General features: G+C 55.7%; 2 protein-coding genes across 2 annotated transcripts; one reads left to right on the top strand and one right to left on the bottom strand.

The window, feature by feature from the left end:
• The first annotated feature begins 783 nt into the window (after positions 1–783).
• Positions 784–5,045, top strand: LOC134431184 (peptidyl-prolyl cis-trans isomerase FKBP11-like). The gene is made up of 6 exons (XM_063179172.1): positions 784–924; positions 1,308–1,373; positions 2,916–3,003; positions 3,092–3,125; positions 4,112–4,182; positions 4,812–5,045. Exons 1-6 carry the CDS (start codon positions 808–810, stop codon positions 5,027–5,029), a joined length of 594 nt encoding a protein of 197 aa, XP_063035242.1. The 5' UTR covers positions 784–807; the 3' UTR covers positions 5,030–5,045.
• A 700-nt stretch (positions 5,046–5,745) lies between these two features.
• LOC134431239 (dynein regulatory complex subunit 2-like) lies at positions 5,746–15,810 on the bottom strand. Its single transcript, XM_063179224.1, has 8 exons — positions 15,805–15,810; positions 15,232–15,399; positions 12,565–12,734; positions 10,015–10,153; positions 8,779–8,976; positions 7,123–7,341; positions 6,276–6,428; positions 5,746–6,165 (listed from the first exon to the last, which is right to left on the bottom strand). Exons 1-8 carry the CDS (start codon positions 15,808–15,810, stop codon positions 5,941–5,943), a joined length of 1,278 nt encoding a protein of 425 aa, XP_063035294.1. The 3' UTR covers positions 5,746–5,940.
• Between the last annotated feature and the right edge of the window lie 207 nt (positions 15,811–16,017).

Below are 16,017 nucleotides of genomic sequence, written 5' to 3'. Positions count from 1 at the left end.
TGTGCCCAGGGCTGACCCGGCGGCCCTAATCCCATTAACGGCCCGGGCCCCGCCGCCAGCCCGGCTTCCCCACCTCTCGGCAACCGAGCCTGGTATGTGGGTGCGCCGGTGGGGCCGGCGTGCCGATGCCGTCGTCCGGGAGCTGCACCGGGCGTCAGCATCGCGTCCGTCCCGGAGCGGCACCGGCGCCGGTGACAGCAATGAGGTGCCAACCATCCCCCCACCGCGGGCACGGGGCGGGGGATCCCGGCTGCCCCCCGTGTGCCCACCGGAGCGGGGGCATATCCTGGGTGTCCCCACGGACGGGTTTGCTGGGGCCGGTTCCGTTCCACCGGGCTCGGTGTCACTCGGAAGAGCGGCGGAGGTACCGGGAGAAGGAGAAAGAATGACCCGGAGCCGCGGGGTGCTGGAGAAGGGGTCGGGACCCGCGGAGCGGTCCTGGGCCCCCGTCGGTGCCGGTTCCCCGGGCTGTGCTGCCGCCTGCTGGCACCGGGGATGTTACCGGGGTGGGCTGCACCCAACCGGTGCTCGGGACGCGTTCCCCGGCCCGGACCCTCCGGTTTGACCCCGCGGTCTCTGACCCTCACCCGGAGCCCCCGGGCTGGGGCGGACTCCGGGGTCCCCACGGAGCACCGGGCACCGGAGCAGCGGCCGGTGCTGAGCATCCTCCCGTCCCCCAGCCCCACCGGGGAGGCGCCGGTGCCCGTCCCGGGGCCGCTCTCGGTGTGGGGGCGGTCCCGGGGGCGGGGCCCGAGGTGAGGGGGCGGTCCCGGTGCCGGTGTCCGTTCCTCCGCCGCCAGCCCGACCATGCCGTTCCCCGCCGCTCTGCTCCTCTTGGCTCTGCTGCTGCCGCCGCCGCCGCTCTGCCGCGCCGCCGAGAGCGAAACCGAAAGCGGCGCCCGGGAGCTACGGCTGGAAACGATCGTGAGCCCCGGGAGGGGAAACGGGGCAACCGGGGGAACCGGGCACCGGGGAGCCACGCGGCCCCCTTGGGCAGGCTGAGACCGGGGCAGGACCGGCAGGGACCGAGAGGGACCGGCGGGACACCGAGCACCGGCGGGAGGCTCGGGGGGCACCGGGGAGCCCGGCCTGGGCACGGGGCGGGGGAGGAGGCACCGGGAGGCCCGGGCTGCGGCGGGAGCGAGCCACGGGGCACCGGGAGGAGCGGGCTGTGGCGGAGGAAGGCGGCGCACCCAGAACCGGGGGCCCGGTTGGGAGTTCGGCTCTCGGGGGGCTGCGGGGACCCCGAGGGGAGGGGGCTCGGTGCCGGTTCTCCGTGCCGGTTCTCCGTGAGCTCCCCGTTGCAGGTGGCCCCTCCCGAGGGCTGCACGGAGCTGTCGGCGCCGGGGGACACGGTGCACATCCACTACACGGTGAGCACGGGCGGCAGGAACACGTCAGCACTGCGCTCCCGGGGGGCGGGGCGGGGCGGGGGGCACCGGCACCGGCAACGGCAACGGCACCGGGGCGGTACCGGGGTGGGAAATGGGGCGGTACCGGGGTGGTACCGGGATGGGAAATGGGGCGGCACCGGTGTGGCACCGGGGTGGTACCGGGGTGGTACCGGGGGCGGTACCGGGGTGGTACCGGGATGGGAAATGGGGCGGTACCGGGGTGGTACCGGGGTGGTACCGGGGGTAGTACCGGGGTGGTACCGGGGTGGCACCGGGGTGGTACCGAGGGTGGTACCGGGGTGGGAAATGGGGCGGCACCGGGGTGGTACCGGGGGTGGTACCGGGGGTGGTACCGGGGGTGGTACCGGGGGTGGTACCGGGATGGGAAATGGGGCGGTACCGGGGTGGCACCGGGGTGGTACCGAGGGTGGTACCGAGGGTGGTACCGGGGTGAGAAATGGGGCGGTACCGGGGTGGCACCGGGGTGGTACCGGGGTGAGAAATGGGGCGGTACCGGGGGTGGTACCGGGGTGGGAAATGGGGCAGTACCGGGGTGGCACCGGGGTGGTACCGGGGGTGGTACCGGGATGGGAAATGGGGCGGTACCGGGGGTGGTACCGGGGCGGTACCGGGGAGGGAAATGGGGCGGTTCCGGGGTGGTACCGAGGGTGGCACCGGGGTGGTACCGGGGGTAGTACCGGGGTGGTACCGAGGGTGGCACCGGGGTGGTACCGGTGGTACCGGGGTGGTACCGGGGTGGTTCCGGGGTGGTACCGGGGTGGTACCGGGGTGATACCGGGGTGGATATGGGGGCTGGAGAAGTTGGAAGGTGCCATGGTGTCACTGGGAATGGCATGGGGACAGTGCCAGGATGGCCTCTGGGTGGCACCTGGGGTGGCACGGGGGTGACACTGGGGCTTGCATGGGCATGGCTGGCATTGGGATCAGCCCGAGGATTACCTTGGCATGGCCCTGGGACCAGAGTGACCTGGAGTGTACCAGGACTGGCATCAGCACAAGGGTGGCACAGGGGTGGCACAGGGACTGGCATCAGCACAGGGGGGCTGCAGGAACTGGGATCAGTACAGGGCTGGTACAGGGATGCCACAGGGGTGGCACAGAGGGGCTACAGGAACTGGCATCAGCACAGAGATGGCACAGGGGTGGCACAGGGACTGGCATCAGCACAGGGACTGACATCAGCACAAGGGGGCACAGGGATGGCACAGGGACTGGGATCAGTACAGGCATGGCACAGGGGTGGCACAGGGACTGACATCAGCACAGGGGTGGCACAGGGATGGCACAGGGACTGGTATCAGCACAGAGATGGCACGGGGGTGGCACAGGGGTGGCACAGGGACTGGGATCAGCACAGGGGTGGCACAGGGACTGGCATCAGCACAAGGGGGGCACAGGGATGGCACAGCGACTGGCATCAGCCCCAGAGCAGCACTGGGACCACGCTGGCAGCCAAGTGCCACCATGGCAGGGGTGACCATGGCAGTGCCCCCCCCGCAGGGCACCCTGGAGGATGGCCGCATCATCGACTCCTCCCTCGGCCGGGACCCGCTGCAGGTGGAGCTGGGCAGGCGCCAGGTGATCCCTGGTGAGTGAGGGGCACGGGGGCAGCGGGGCTGGGGGGCACCGGGGTCATGCCAACCAGCCCCGCTCACCCTCACCCCGCTGTGCCACAGGGCTGGAGCAGAGCCTGCTGGACATGTGTGTGGGGTGAGTGCGGGTGGGGCACACGGGGGTGGCACTGTCCCCTCTCCAGTGTCCCCTCCCCAGTGTCCCCTCCCCAGTGTCCCCTCCCCGGTGTCCCCTCCCCAGTGTCCCCTCCTCGGTGTCCCCTCCTCAGTGTCCCCTCTTCAGTGTCCCCTCCTCAGTGTCCCCTCCTCGGTGTCCCCTCCCCAGTGTCCCCTCCCCAGTGTCCCCTCTCCAGTGTCCCCTCCCCAGTGTCCCCTCCTCAGTGTCCCCTCCTCAGTGTCCCCTCTCCAGTGTCCCCTCCTCAGTGTCCCCTCCTCAGTGTCCCCTCTCCAGTGTCCCCTCCCCGGTGTCCCCTCTCCGGTGTCCCCTCCCCGGTGTCCCCTCCCCAGTGTCCCCTCTCCAGTGTCCCCTCCTCAGTGTCCCCTCCTCAGTGTCCCCTCCCCAGTGTCCCCTCCCCAGTGTCCCCTCCCCAGTGTCCCCTCCTCAGTGTCCCCTCCCCGGTGTCCCCTCCTCAGTGTCCCCTCCCCAGTGTCCCCTCCTCAGTGTCCCCTCTCCAGTGTCCCCTCCCCGGTGTCCCCTCCTCAGTGTCCCCTCCCCGGTGTCCCCTCTCCAGTGTCCCCTCCCCGGTGTCCCCTCCCCAGTGTCCCCTCCCCAGTGTCCCCTCCTCAGTGTCCCCTCCCCGGTGTCCCCTCCTCAGTGTCCCCTCTCCAGTGTCCCCTCCCCAGTGTCCCCTCCTCGGTGTCCCCTCCTCGGTGTCCCCTCCCCGGTGTCCCCTCCCCGGTGTCCCCTCCTCAGTGTCCCCTCCTCAGTGTCCCCTCCTCAGTATCCCCTCCTCAGTGTCCCCTCCCCGGTGTCCCCTCCTCAGTGTCCCCTCCCCAGTGTCCCCTCCCCGGTGTCCCCTCCTCGGTGTCCCCTCCTCAGTGTCCCCTCCCCGGTGTCCCCTCCCCGGTGTCCCCTCCCCGGTGTGCCCAGCACAGCTGGTGGCACCGACACTGTCACCGTGGCAGGGAGAAGCGCAGAGCCGTCATCCCCCCTCACTTGGCCTACGGCAAACGGGGCTCGCCCCCAACCATCCCAGGTGAGGGCGGCCCTCGGGGCGGTCTGGGGTCTCTGTGGGGTCTCTGTGGGGTCTCTTTGGGGTCTCTGAGGTCTCTTTGGGGTCTCTCTGGGGTCTCTTTGAGGTCTCTGTGGGGTCTCTGTGGGGTCTCTTTGAGGTCTCTGTGGGGTCTCTCTGGGGTCTCTCTGGGGTCTCTTTGGGGTCTCATTGAGGTCTCTCTGGGGTCTCTGTGGGGTCTCTTTGGGGTCTCTGTGGGGTCTCTGAGGTCTCTGTGGGGTCTCTTTGAGATCTCTGTGGGGTCTCTGTGGGGTCTCCTTGGGGTCTCTTCGGGGTCTCTTTGGGGTCTCTTTGGGGTCTCTGTGGGGTCTGTGGGGTCTCTTTGGGGTCTCTTTGAGGTCTCTGGGGTCTCTTTGAGGTCTCTTTGGGGTCTCTTTGGGGTCTCTGTGGGGTCTCTTTCAGGTCTCTGTGGGGTCTCTTTCAGGTCTCTGTGGGGTCTCTTTGGGGTCTCTGTGGGGTCTCTGGGGTCTCTTTGGGGTCTCTTTGGGGTCTCTGTGGGGTCTCTGTGGGGTCTGTGGGGTCTCTTTGGGGTCTCTTTGGGGTCTCTGTGGGGTCTCTGTGGGGTCCCTGCTCAGGCCGTGCCCCCCTTGCAGCTGACGCTGTGCTGCGCTTCGAGGTGGAGCTGGTGGGGCTGTCCCGTGCCAGTTACTGGCAGAAGGTGCTGAACGAGGTGGTGCCACTGCTGTGCCTGGCACTGGTGCCAGCGCTGCTGGGCCTCATTGGCTTCCACCTCTACCGCAAGGCCAGCAGCCCCAAGCTGTCCAAGAAGAAGCAGAAGGAGGAGAAGAGGAACAAAGCCAAAAAGAAATAAAACCTTCCCCCCTTTTGGCATCTGTGCCTGCTCTTCCTGGCACAGGGATGGGCACAGGGCAGTGAGGAGGGGCTGTGATGGGCACAGGGCAGTGGGAATGGGCTGTGACTGGCACAGGGCAGTGGGAAGGGGCTGTGATGGGCACAAGGCAGTGGGAAGGGGCTGTGATGGGCACAGGGCAGTGAGGAGGGGCTGTGATGGGCACAGGGCAGTGAGGAGGGGCTGTGATGGGCACAGGGCAGTGGGAATGGGCTGTGACTGGCACAGGGCAGTGGGAAGGGGCTGTGATGGGCACAGGCCAGGGGAAGGGGTTGGGATGGGCACAGGGCAGTGGGAATGGGCTGTGATGGGCACAGGGCAGTGGGAATGGGCTGTGATGGGCACAGGGCAGGGGAAGGGGCTGTGATGGGCACAGGGCAGTGGGAAGGGGCTGTGATGGGCACAGGGCAGTGGGAATGGGCTGTGATGGGCACAGGGCAGTGGGAAGGGGCTGTGATGGGCACAGGGCAGTGAGGAGGGGCTGTGATGGGCACAGGGCAGTGAAGAGGGGCTGTGATGGGCACAGGGCAGTGGGAATGGGCTGTGATGGGCACAGGGCAGTGGGAAGGGGCTGTGATGGGCACAGGGCAGTGGGAAGGGGCTGTGCCCCCCTCAGCTCCCTGCCTGCCCCAGGGCCTGGATGGGTCCTGTCAGGTTACAGACTCAATAAATCCCAGAAATAACACCCTGGAGCACATTTTCAGGCAGTTTTGCTCTTTTAAGGCATATCCAAGAAGTGACAGTCCCTGAGTCCCCCCAAACACCAGGCAGGGCTGCCAGGGAACCTCAGCTGGAGCTGGTGGAGCCACGAAAAGGGGTCCTGGTGGTTGAGCCCTCCCCATGCCCAGTGTCCCTGAGCCTGGCTCACCCCATCATTTCTGGGGATGAGGTTTTTGCTTGGTGGCAAGGAGGGGATGGGGATCTTTGGGCACCCTCTGGTGGATTGTAGCCCCCGCCAGGTACTGCTGGAGGAGCCTCCTGAGCTCCTGGTTCCTGGCTGCCAAGGCTGCCCGTGCCTTCTCCAGCCCCTTCTCCTCCAGCTTGGCCTTGTTGAACCTCTGCCAGAACTTCTCCAGCCCAATGTAGTCCTTCATCACCTGTGGGGAGGCAGCAGGGTGATTTTGGGGTCTCCACCCTGCCCCAAGCACCAGCTGGGGGATCCCCAGAGCTGAATCACAGCCTGAGGATGGCGGTGGTGCCTCCTCACCCGTGCCAGGGGCTGGCTGGCCGTCTCCTCCAGGACCATGCGGGCTTTTTGCTGCTCCAGCTCGCCCAGCGAGGAGGGGTAGAAGGGCAGCACCTTCTCCTCTTCCGTCTCCAGCCTGCGGCACAGCTCAGCCAGGCGCAGGAGGCGCTGAGCCTGGTGGGGACATCAGGAAGGGCAGGTGGGTGTGGGATCTCAGCACCTCGGGATGGAGGCGCAGAGTGGCTGAGATCACCCTTGGGGGGCTCGGGAGTCCTGGGATGTTGCCAGAAGTGTCTGGTGGCTGGACTTTGATCCTACACCTGTATGAGGAAGGGAGGATTTCACTGGGTGAATGGTGGAGAGATAAGTTAATTAGAGTGTGAAACACAGGGTTTAGGATTTCTGTACAGGGGGGTCTAAAGAAGTAAGATGGAGGAATTGGGGCGTGTCCTGTTCTTCTTCTTCTTCTTCTTCTCGGCCTCCATCTTCTGTGGTGATGGTGGCACTTTGGGATTGGTTATTACTAGAAGTGCACCGGTTAATACGGGTAGAAAGTATTGGGGAAAAATGATAAATATTGTACACGTAACTTCGGGTATAAAGATAAGTGACCGCCCCGGGGGCTCGCAGTGTGCTCATGGCTGGCTTGCTGTGCAGACCTCTGCTGAGCTGAAAGAAAATCTTTTAGATAAACAATTAATAAACACCGAGACCGAGAAAAGATCTAAAGTCTCTCCTCGTCCTTTGAAGCACCGGGCTGTCCAAAGCCACCCTGGGCCTTTCCAGGCCACCTAAACAGCCGAGAAACCGACAGGTGGGGACGGACAGCGGGACACAGCCGGGGGAACATCAGGAGTGCCCAACTCACCTTCTCCACCAGCTGCTGCAGCACCTTGAGGGTGGCAGCGCACTGGGAGCAGAGTGTCACCAGGTGGGTGTGAGCCGTGGCGCCGGTGCCGCTGATCTGAGAGCGGAGCTTCTGCAGCTTCTGCTGGGCGTCCTCGCGGTCGCCGCGGATGCGCTGCGTCTGCTCCTCGCTCCGGCGCAGGTGAGCCGCGATCTGCGCCCGGGTGGCCGTGACCATGTCCTGGGGGAGAAACGGCGGGGAAATGTTCCTGGGGGGGAAATTCCTGCTGGGAAAGGGTGGCCCGGGTTTAGGGTGGGGGAAAATTCTTTCTTGGAATGGGGGAAAATTCCTTCTTGGAAAAGGTGGCCCAGCTTTGGGGTGGGGGAAAATTCCTTCTTGGAAAGGAGGAATTCATTCTTGGAAAGGAGGAATTTCCCCCAGTTTTGGAATGGGGGAAAATTCCTTCTTGGAATGGGGGAAAATTCCTTCTTGGAAAGGGGGAAAATTTCTTCTTGGAATCGGGGAAAATTCCTTCTTGGACTGGGGGAAAATTCCTTCTTGGAAAGAATTCCTTCTTGGAAAAGGTGGCCCAGCTTTGGGGTGGGGGAAAATTCCTTCTTGGAATGGAGAAAATTCCTTCTTGGAATAGGGGAAAATTTCTTCTTTGAATAGGGGAAAATTTCTTCTTGGAATAGGGGAAAATTCCTTCTTGGAAAACGTGGCCCAGCTTTGGGGTGGGGGAAAATTCCTTCTTGGAATAGGGGAAAATTCCTTCTTTGAATAGGGGAAAATTCCTTCTTGGAATGGGGGAAAATTCCTTCTTGGAATAGGGGAAAATTCCTTCTTGGAAAAGGTGGCCCAGCTTTGGAATGAGGGAAAATTCCTTCTTGGAAAAGGTGGACCAGCTTTGGGATGGGGGGAAATTCTTTCTTGGAATGGGGGAAAATTCCTTCTTGGAAAAGGTGGCCCAGCCTTGGAATGGGGGAAAATTCCTTCTTGGGAAAGATGGCGGAAATTCCTTTTTGGAAAGGAGAATTCCTTCTTGGAAAAGGTGGCCCAGCTTTGGAATGGGGGAAAATTTCTTCTTGGAAAAGAGGAATTCCTTCTTGGAAAGGAGTAATTTCCCCCAGCTTTGGAATGGTGGAAAATTCCTTCTTGGGAAAGATGGCCCAGCTTTGGGATGGCAGAAATTCCTTCTTGGAAAGAATTCCTTTTTGTAAAGGGTGGCCCAGCTTTGGGGTGGGGGAAAAGTCCTTCGTGGAAAAGGTGGCCCAGTTTTGGAATGGGGGAAAAATCCTTTTTTGAATGGGTGGCCCAGCTTTGGGATGGGCTGTTCAGGGCACTGGTGGAGGCACCATCCCTGGAAGTGCTCAAACACCACATGGATGAGGTTTAGCAGTGGCCCTGGCAGTGCTGAGAGAACAGTTGGACTTGATGATCTCAGAGACTTTTCCAACCTCAATAATTCCATGATTCCATGGCTCAGGCGCTGCTCCACAAACTCTTGGGGGGCCCCTTCTTAGCCTGGCCTGTTGTCACCTCCTTGCCAGTGCCAGGTTGGGCTTGATGGGTCTCAGAGGCTTTTCCAACCTCAACAATTTCACAATCCCATGGAAAAACGAGTGGGGAATGAGGGGTGACCCCACTCCCACAACCACCCAGCACCCCTGCCAAAACCTGCAGCTTCTCCAGCCTCTTCGCCTGCACGTTGATCTCGCTGGAAGTCCTCTCACACTTCTTCTTGAGCTCCTCCAGCTCCACCTTCTTCTTCTCAGTGGCCTGGGCGTAGTTCCTGCGTGCTGTCTGGATCTGCTCCCACAGCCCCTCGAGCCTGGCCCCCAGCTGCAGGCGGCTGTACTGCTGATCCTGCCAGCACTGGGGGGACACACACAGTGAAAATTGAAATGCAAGATGTTTTTAGTTACATCTGTAGGGCAGATTATCTTTGTCAAGTGGGCAGTTTGCTTTATCTCTCTCTTTGAGTGACCACATTCACACCTCCCTCTGGGGGGACATCTGCTGATAACAGCTATTGAATGTCACTGCATGGCTGATAAGAACTGCAGCATCCCATTGGGAGATGTGAGCCCAGGGGGAGGAGCCAAACATTCCTACCTGGATATGATCTGAGATTTCAAACATTCCTGCCTGGACACAATCTGAGATTTCAAACATTCCTACCTGGATACAATCTGAGATTTCAAACATTCCTGCCTGGACACAATCTGAGATTTCAAACATTCCTGCCTGGATACAATCTGAGATTTCAAACATTCCTGCCTGGACACAATCTGAGATTTCAAACATTCCTACCTGGATACAATTGAGATTTCAAACATTCCTACCCAGACATAATCTGAGGTTTCAAACATTCCTACCTTGATATAATCTGAGGTTTCAAACATTGCTACCCAAATATAATCCAGAGGTTTTTGAGACACCAGCATGGTTTCTCCACTGGATTCCCCAGAGGAACAGCAGCTGCCTCTTCTTCCACTGGATCTTCAGAGGAAGAATAAATCCTTCTCTACAGATCCCTGCTCCAGCAGAACCACCCCTGACACTGCAGGAGGGCTGCAGCCACAATTCCAATGGGACTGCTGACAACACCCCGACCCACAGGGTGCCAGGTTGGGTTCTGACTCTGTCAGTGTTGTTTTTAGTTCACTGCATTGTTTATTTTATCCTTTTATTTTCTTCCCTATTAAAGAACTGTTATTTCCTGTTCCCATATTTTTTCCTGAGAGCCCCTTAATTTTAAATTTATAACAATTCAGAGGGGTGGGGAGAGTTTGCATTCTCCATTTCAGGGGAGGCTCCTGCCTTCCTTAGCAGACTCCTGTCTTTCCAAACCAACAGGTTACCCCCAAAACCTCCCCTGCCATCCCTGCCAGCCCCTCCATGCCCCCTTGCCTTGTTTTTGATGTCATCCCTGGCGCTCTGGAAGTTCAGCAAGGCCGCCTGCTCGCTCCTGGCGTGCTCCTCCTCCATGGCCAGCTCCATTTGCTGCAGGACCCAGCTTTCCCAGTCCCGCTGCTCCAGCATGGCCTTCCTGTGGGGACACAAGGCAGGGCAAAAAGGATTCTTCTATTGTTGGGGGAGATGAAACAGGAAAGCCTTATAAATAAGATTGATTTTGAGAATATGGAAATTATAAGCGAGATTGAAGTGAAAGCAAGTTTAGGTGAGCTGGGGGGTCACTGACAGACAGACACACAGACACACAGACAGAGAGACAGGTGGAGTGTTGGGGGAGATGAAACAGGAAAGCCTTATGAATATGATTGCCTGGCAAAAGATTTTGAGAATATGGAAACTGTAAGCGAGATTGAAATGAAAGCAAGCTTTGAGATCCCTCAGTTACAGAACAACTGGAAAACAATGGTGTGGCCAGACTGAAGGTGATCCCCTTTTGATGGAACAACACCCTCTGCTTGCAGACAGCTCCAAGAGTCAGAGCAGACCCTGCCAGCTTGGCAGAAGGGGCACAAAGAGGAGTTTTTAGGGTTTAAAACTACTCCAAAGAGGAGTTTTTAGGGTTTCCAAAGAGGAGTTTTTAGGCTTGGCAGAAGGGGTCCAAAGAGGAGTTTTTAGGGTTTAAAATGTAGCACAGTATGGTGATGTAATGATTCTTATAGGCTGAATGGAAATGCTGTAGGATTTGTATCTTGGACTAGACTGGTTAGTGAGAATTAGAATATTCAACACAGAAGAAGATTTATTGTATTGGAATGGAAAGCTTGCTCTCTTCCCCTTTTACTCTCTCACCCTCTCATCCTCTCTACCCTTCTCTCCTCTCAGTCCTGCTCCAGCTGTCCCTGGCAGCTCCCAGCAGCTCCCTGCACTTGGCCCTTTGCAATAAACCCCAAGTTCCATGCCCTGGCTTCAGAGATCTCTCGTGTCTGTCTGTCCTGACCTTCCTACCCCCCTGACACTCTCACACTCCATGACAAAGGCACTGCAGGGTTCCCCATGGCACCAGGGGAGGCTCAGCTCCATTTCAGGACAGCCCATGGGTGCCACTGCTGCTCCATTCCCTTCTCCTCCTGTGTTTTGTTGTGATTTCAGGGTTTACCTCAGAACCTCGGGTCCCTCCCCTGATCATTCCCTGCCAGGTGTGTCAGTCCCCTCTCCTTTCCCCTCCCAGCACTGTCTGTCAGTCCTGGAATTCCAGAAGTGATTGGCAAAATTCAAAAGGTGCTTTCCACCCCTGGGGGGGGGCATTGGGCCATCCAGGTGTCCTTTGTCCCTTTGTCCCTCCCCTCCTGTACCTGGTGGGTGGGATCCCTACCCTTTCCCTGCCCCTTGCCCCAGGGTTAAAAGGAACAACAACCACGGAACTGGGGACTTCTGTTGGAGCTGTTGCTGCATTCAGAGGCCTGTGGGCCAGGATAAAGCTCTGGATCCAAACCTGCCATCAGAACTGACTCCTTTTCTTCACCATCACCTTAGAGCTTCTCTGCCAGAGGTAAACCTGAGGTAAACTCCATGAGAGGAAGCTCCATCCTGAGCTGCTGCAGGCCTGGACTTGTCTCCACGTGCCCAGCTGTCACAGATATATTTTATGAAAAATCCTTTCCTTAGAATTTTTTTCTCCTGAGAAGCTGAGAGCCTCAGAATTTAAATATAAACAATAATTATCTGCTGCTGTGGAATGCAACAGGTGCACCTGTGATTGGTCTCATGTGGTTGTTTTTAATTAATGGCCAATCACATTGAGCTGTCTCAGACTCTCTGGTCAGTAACAAGATTTTGTTATCATTCCTTTCCTTTTCAAGCCTTCTGATGAATCCTTTCTCTATTCTTTTAGTATAGTTTTAACACATCATTCTCTTTTAACATCATATATATCATAAAATAATAAACCAGCCCTTCTGGAACATGGAGTCAAGATTCTCATCTCTTCTCTCATCCTGGGACTCCTGTCAACCACCACCACAAACCAGGTGCAACATCCAGGTGGCCAAAAGTGTCTGTGGGGTGAAAACACCACACATCCAGATAGCCAAAAGTGTCTGTGGGGTGAAAACACCACACATCCAGATAGCCAAAAGTGGCTGTGGGGTGAAAACACCAAACACCCAGCTGGCCTAAAGTGTCTGTGGGGTATCCAGATAGCCAAAAGCGTCTGTGGGGTGAAACACCACACATCCAGCTGGCCAATAGTGTCTGTGGGGTAAAACACCACACATCCAGATAGTCAAAAGTGTCTCTGGGGTGAAAACACCAAACACCCAGCTGGCCTAAAGTGTCTGTGGAGTATCCAGATAGCCAAAAGTGTCTCTGGGGTGAAAACACCAAACACCCAGCTGGCCTAAAGTGTCTGTGGAGTATCCAGATAGCCAAAAGTGTCTCTGGGGTGAAAACACCACAGTTGCTGCTATTTGGTTCAGCACCAAGGGCCAGGCAAGCTCAGGCACGGCAATATTGATAATTATTCCAACACTCCTTGAATTTCCACACCTCTCAGCCTCAAAGTCGGCCTTCAGGGCGCCCACCTGGGCACTAAAGCCCTGCTCCAGGTATTCCAGGCGGCGGCGCTGCAGGTTCAGCAGTTGGTCTGTGAGGTCCAGGTGGCTGCTCAGGGCTCGGTTCTGCTGCTCCTCTGCTTGCTTCAGCTCCGTCACCAGCGCCTGGGGAGGTTTTGGGAAGTCATTTTTTTTGGGGGGGGGGGTCATTTGTGTCACCTGGCACCCCCCCTCTGTCACAGATATATTTTATGGAAAATCCTTTTGTTAGGATTTTTCCTCCTGAGAAGCTGAGAGGCCTCAGAAATGAAATATAAACAATGATTATCTGCTGCTGTGGAATGCAACAGGTGCATCTGGGATTGGTCTCATGTTGGTTGTTTTTAATTAATGGCCAATCACAGTGAGCTGTCTCGGACTCTGGTCAGTCACAAGATTTTATTATCATTCCATTTTTTTCATTTCCTTTCAAGCCTTCTGATGAAATCCTTTCTTCTATTCTTTTAGTATAATATATATAATATATTTTAATACATATCTTATATTAATCATATATTTTAATATATATCTTAGAGAAAAATATATTATAAATATAAGATATATATAATATATATCACAATTTATATCTCATATATCATAATATATATCTCATATATTTTAATATATACCTTGTATTTTTAATATATATAATATATATTATACTAAAAGAATATAATGTAATATATATCATAAAATAATAAATCAGCTAGCCTTCTGATGAATTCCTTACTTCTATTCTTTTAGTATAACACATCCCATATATTTCAATAAATATCTTATATTTATCATGTATTTATATATATATATATAAAAAATATAAAAATATATTTATAGAAAAAAATATATATTTATATTTATACTTATGACAAATATAAGATATGTATCTCATATACATATATCATATATTTTATATTTACCTTATATTTTAATATATATGGTATATATTATACTAATATAATATAATATAATATAATATAATACAATATAAAATACAATATAATATTTCAGCTTTCTGAAACATGGAGCCAAGATTTTCATCTCTTCCCTCGTCCTGGGACCCCTGTGAACACCCCCACACCCCTCCCCACCCTGCCAGCCCCAGAGTTGTGGGATTCATCTGCCCTCAGAACAGAGAGAAGCTGTGAGAAAAGCAAAGGATGTTCGTTGTTTCAAGTCTAAAAATCTGAGTTTCAGGAGAAGATAAAGAGCTTGGTGGATTTCTAAATAGTTATTAATGATTTTCTTTAATAGTTCTCTGTTTCAGGATTCTGCAAGTCTGTTTCAGAACAAGGAAGGACCACGAGTGCTCCAGATTGCAAGGCAAGATGTATTTATTACCATCTGTGTGTCAGTTGTCTTTTGTCAGTGGGCAGTTTTTCCTTATCTCTTCCACAATCACTCCTCCCTCAGGAGGGGACATCTGCTGATAACAGCTATTGAATGTCACTGCATGGCTGATAAGAACTGCAGCATCCCATTGGGAGATGTGAGCCCAGAGGGAGGAGCCAAGCATTCCTACCTGGATACAATCTGAGATTTCAAACATTCCTACCTGGATACAATCTGAGATTTCAAACATTCCTACCTAGACACAATCTGAGATTTCAAACATTCCTACCTGGATATAATCTGAGATTCCAAACATTCCTACCTGGATACAATCTGAGATTTCAAACATTCCTACCCAGATATAATCTGAGGTTTCAAACATTGCTACCCAAATATAATCTAGAGGTTTTTGAGACACCAGCATGGCTTCTCCACTGGACTCCCCAGAGGAACAGCAGCTGCCTCTTCTTCCACTGGATCTTCAGAGGAAGAATAAATCCTTCTCTACAGGATCCCTGCTCCAGCAGAACCACCCCTGACACTGCAGGAGGGCTGAGCCACAATTCCAATGGGACTGCTGCCAACACCCTGACCCACAGGGTGCCAGGTTGGGTTCTGACTCTGTCAGTGTTGTTTTAAGTCACTGCATTGTTTATTTTATCCTTTTATTTTCTTCCCTATTAAAGAAAGAGCTGTTATTCCTGCTTCCATATCTTTGACTGAGAGCCCCCTAATTTTAAATTTATAACAATTCAGAGGGAGGGAGTTTACATTTTCCATTTCAGGGGAGGCTTCTGCCTTCCTTCCTCAGCAGACACCTCTTTCCAAATCAAGACAAACTGTTATTCCTGCTCCCATATTTTTTGCCCGAGAACCCCTTAATTTCAAATTTATAATAATTTGGAGGGGTGGGGAGGGTTTACATTTTCCATTTCAGGGGTGGCTCCTGCCTTCCTTAGCACACACTTGTCTTTCCAAACCAAGACAAACTGTTATCCCATATCTTTGCCTGAGAGCCCCTTAATTTCAAATTTATAATAATTTGGAAGAGTGGGGAGGGTTTAATTTCAAATTTATAACAATTCAGAGAGGGTTTACATCCTCCATTTCAAAGGAGGCTCCTGCCTTCCTCAGCAGACACCTGTCCTTCCAAACCAAGACAACCAGGAATGTCACAGACCAACATCTCCAGGGACTGGACCTTCTCCTGACACTCAGCTGTTTGGATTGAAACCATGAATGTTCTCACAGCTTCTCCCCGTTCAGAGGGCCCGGGAAGAGCACCCAGAGTCACCTCAATGGTGCCATCCTTGCAGTCCATGACCCTTGAGAAGGTCTGGCTGAGGATCTCGATGTCCTGGCGCAGCTCTTTGTCCTTGGCCTTGCGTTGGGCTGAGCGCCAGAGCGTGCGGACCTTGTGGAGACCCCAGAGGCTGCTCTGCTCCTCCCGGCTCAGCTTCTCCTGTGGAGGGGGAATGGGAGGTGGGAAAGGGTCAGGAAGGGGTTTGGGGTTGCTCTGCTATCTGGGGGTGCAGCAAAACAGGGGCAGCCCCAGCCCTGGTGGGGATGATGGGGAAAGCTCTTGGGAAATTTGCTGGTGAAAAGGGGTTTGGGGGCTTTAAGGGTGGAGTTTGGAGGGGATCAGGGGAGGTTGCAGTGGCTCAGCTTCTCCTGTGGAGGAGGAATGGGAGGTGGGAAAGGGGCAGGAAGGGGTTTGGGGCTGCTCTGCTACCAGGGGGTGCAACAGAACGGGGGCAGCCCCAGCCCTGGTGGGGATGATGGGGAAATTTGCTGGGGAAAAGAGTTTGGGGGGCTTAAAGGGTGGAGTTTGGAGGGGATCAGGGGAGGCTGCAGTGGGGTTCCGGACCTGCATGAAGCGGTGTGAGCAGCGCCCTCTTGATTTTGGCCTGCTCCTCCTCAACCAGCGCTTGTCTCTGCAGCAGCAGCAGCTCGGCCTCGGCCGACGTGGGGGCACTGAGTTGGGACCTCGCCATGGCTGGAGGAGGGGACAGGGCAGGAGAGGTCGGGGTGTGCGTGGTGACCCCTCCAGGGCCCCCACCACGGCCTGTTTCCCCTGCCC

Source organism: Melospiza melodia, chromosome 31 (genome assembly GCF_035770615.1).
Source record: "Melospiza melodia melodia isolate bMelMel2 chromosome 31, bMelMel2.pri, whole genome shotgun sequence".
NCBI classification, from domain to species: Eukaryota; Metazoa; Chordata; class Aves; order Passeriformes; family Passerellidae; genus Melospiza; species Melospiza melodia.
This window is presented reverse-complemented; position numbering and strand designations above follow the sequence as displayed.

Excerpts from the sequence above, each read along its gene's own strand:
- LOC134431184 (XM_063179172.1), top strand. The coding sequence starts at position 808 with ATGCCGTTCCCCGCCGCTCTGCTCCTCTTGGCTCTGCTGCTGCCGCCG. Across the intron at positions 925-1,307 it reads AGCTACGGCTGGAAACGATC|GTGGCCCCTCCCGAGGGCTG; the intron begins GTGAGCCCCGGG and ends TCCCCGTTGCAG. Across the intron at positions 3,126-4,111 it reads CTGCTGGACATGTGTGTGGG|GGAGAAGCGCAGAGCCGTCA; the intron begins GTGAGTGCGGGT and ends TCACCGTGGCAG.
- LOC134431239 (XM_063179224.1), bottom strand. Across the intron at positions 10,154-12,564 it reads GCCGACTTTGAGGCTGAGAG|GAAGGCCATGCTGGAGCAGC; the intron begins GTGTGGAAATTC and ends GTGTCCCCACAG. Across the intron at positions 6,166-6,275 it reads CCAGCCAGCCCCTGGCACGG|GTGATGAAGGACTACATTGG; the intron begins GTGAGGAGGCAC and ends GCCTCCCCACAG.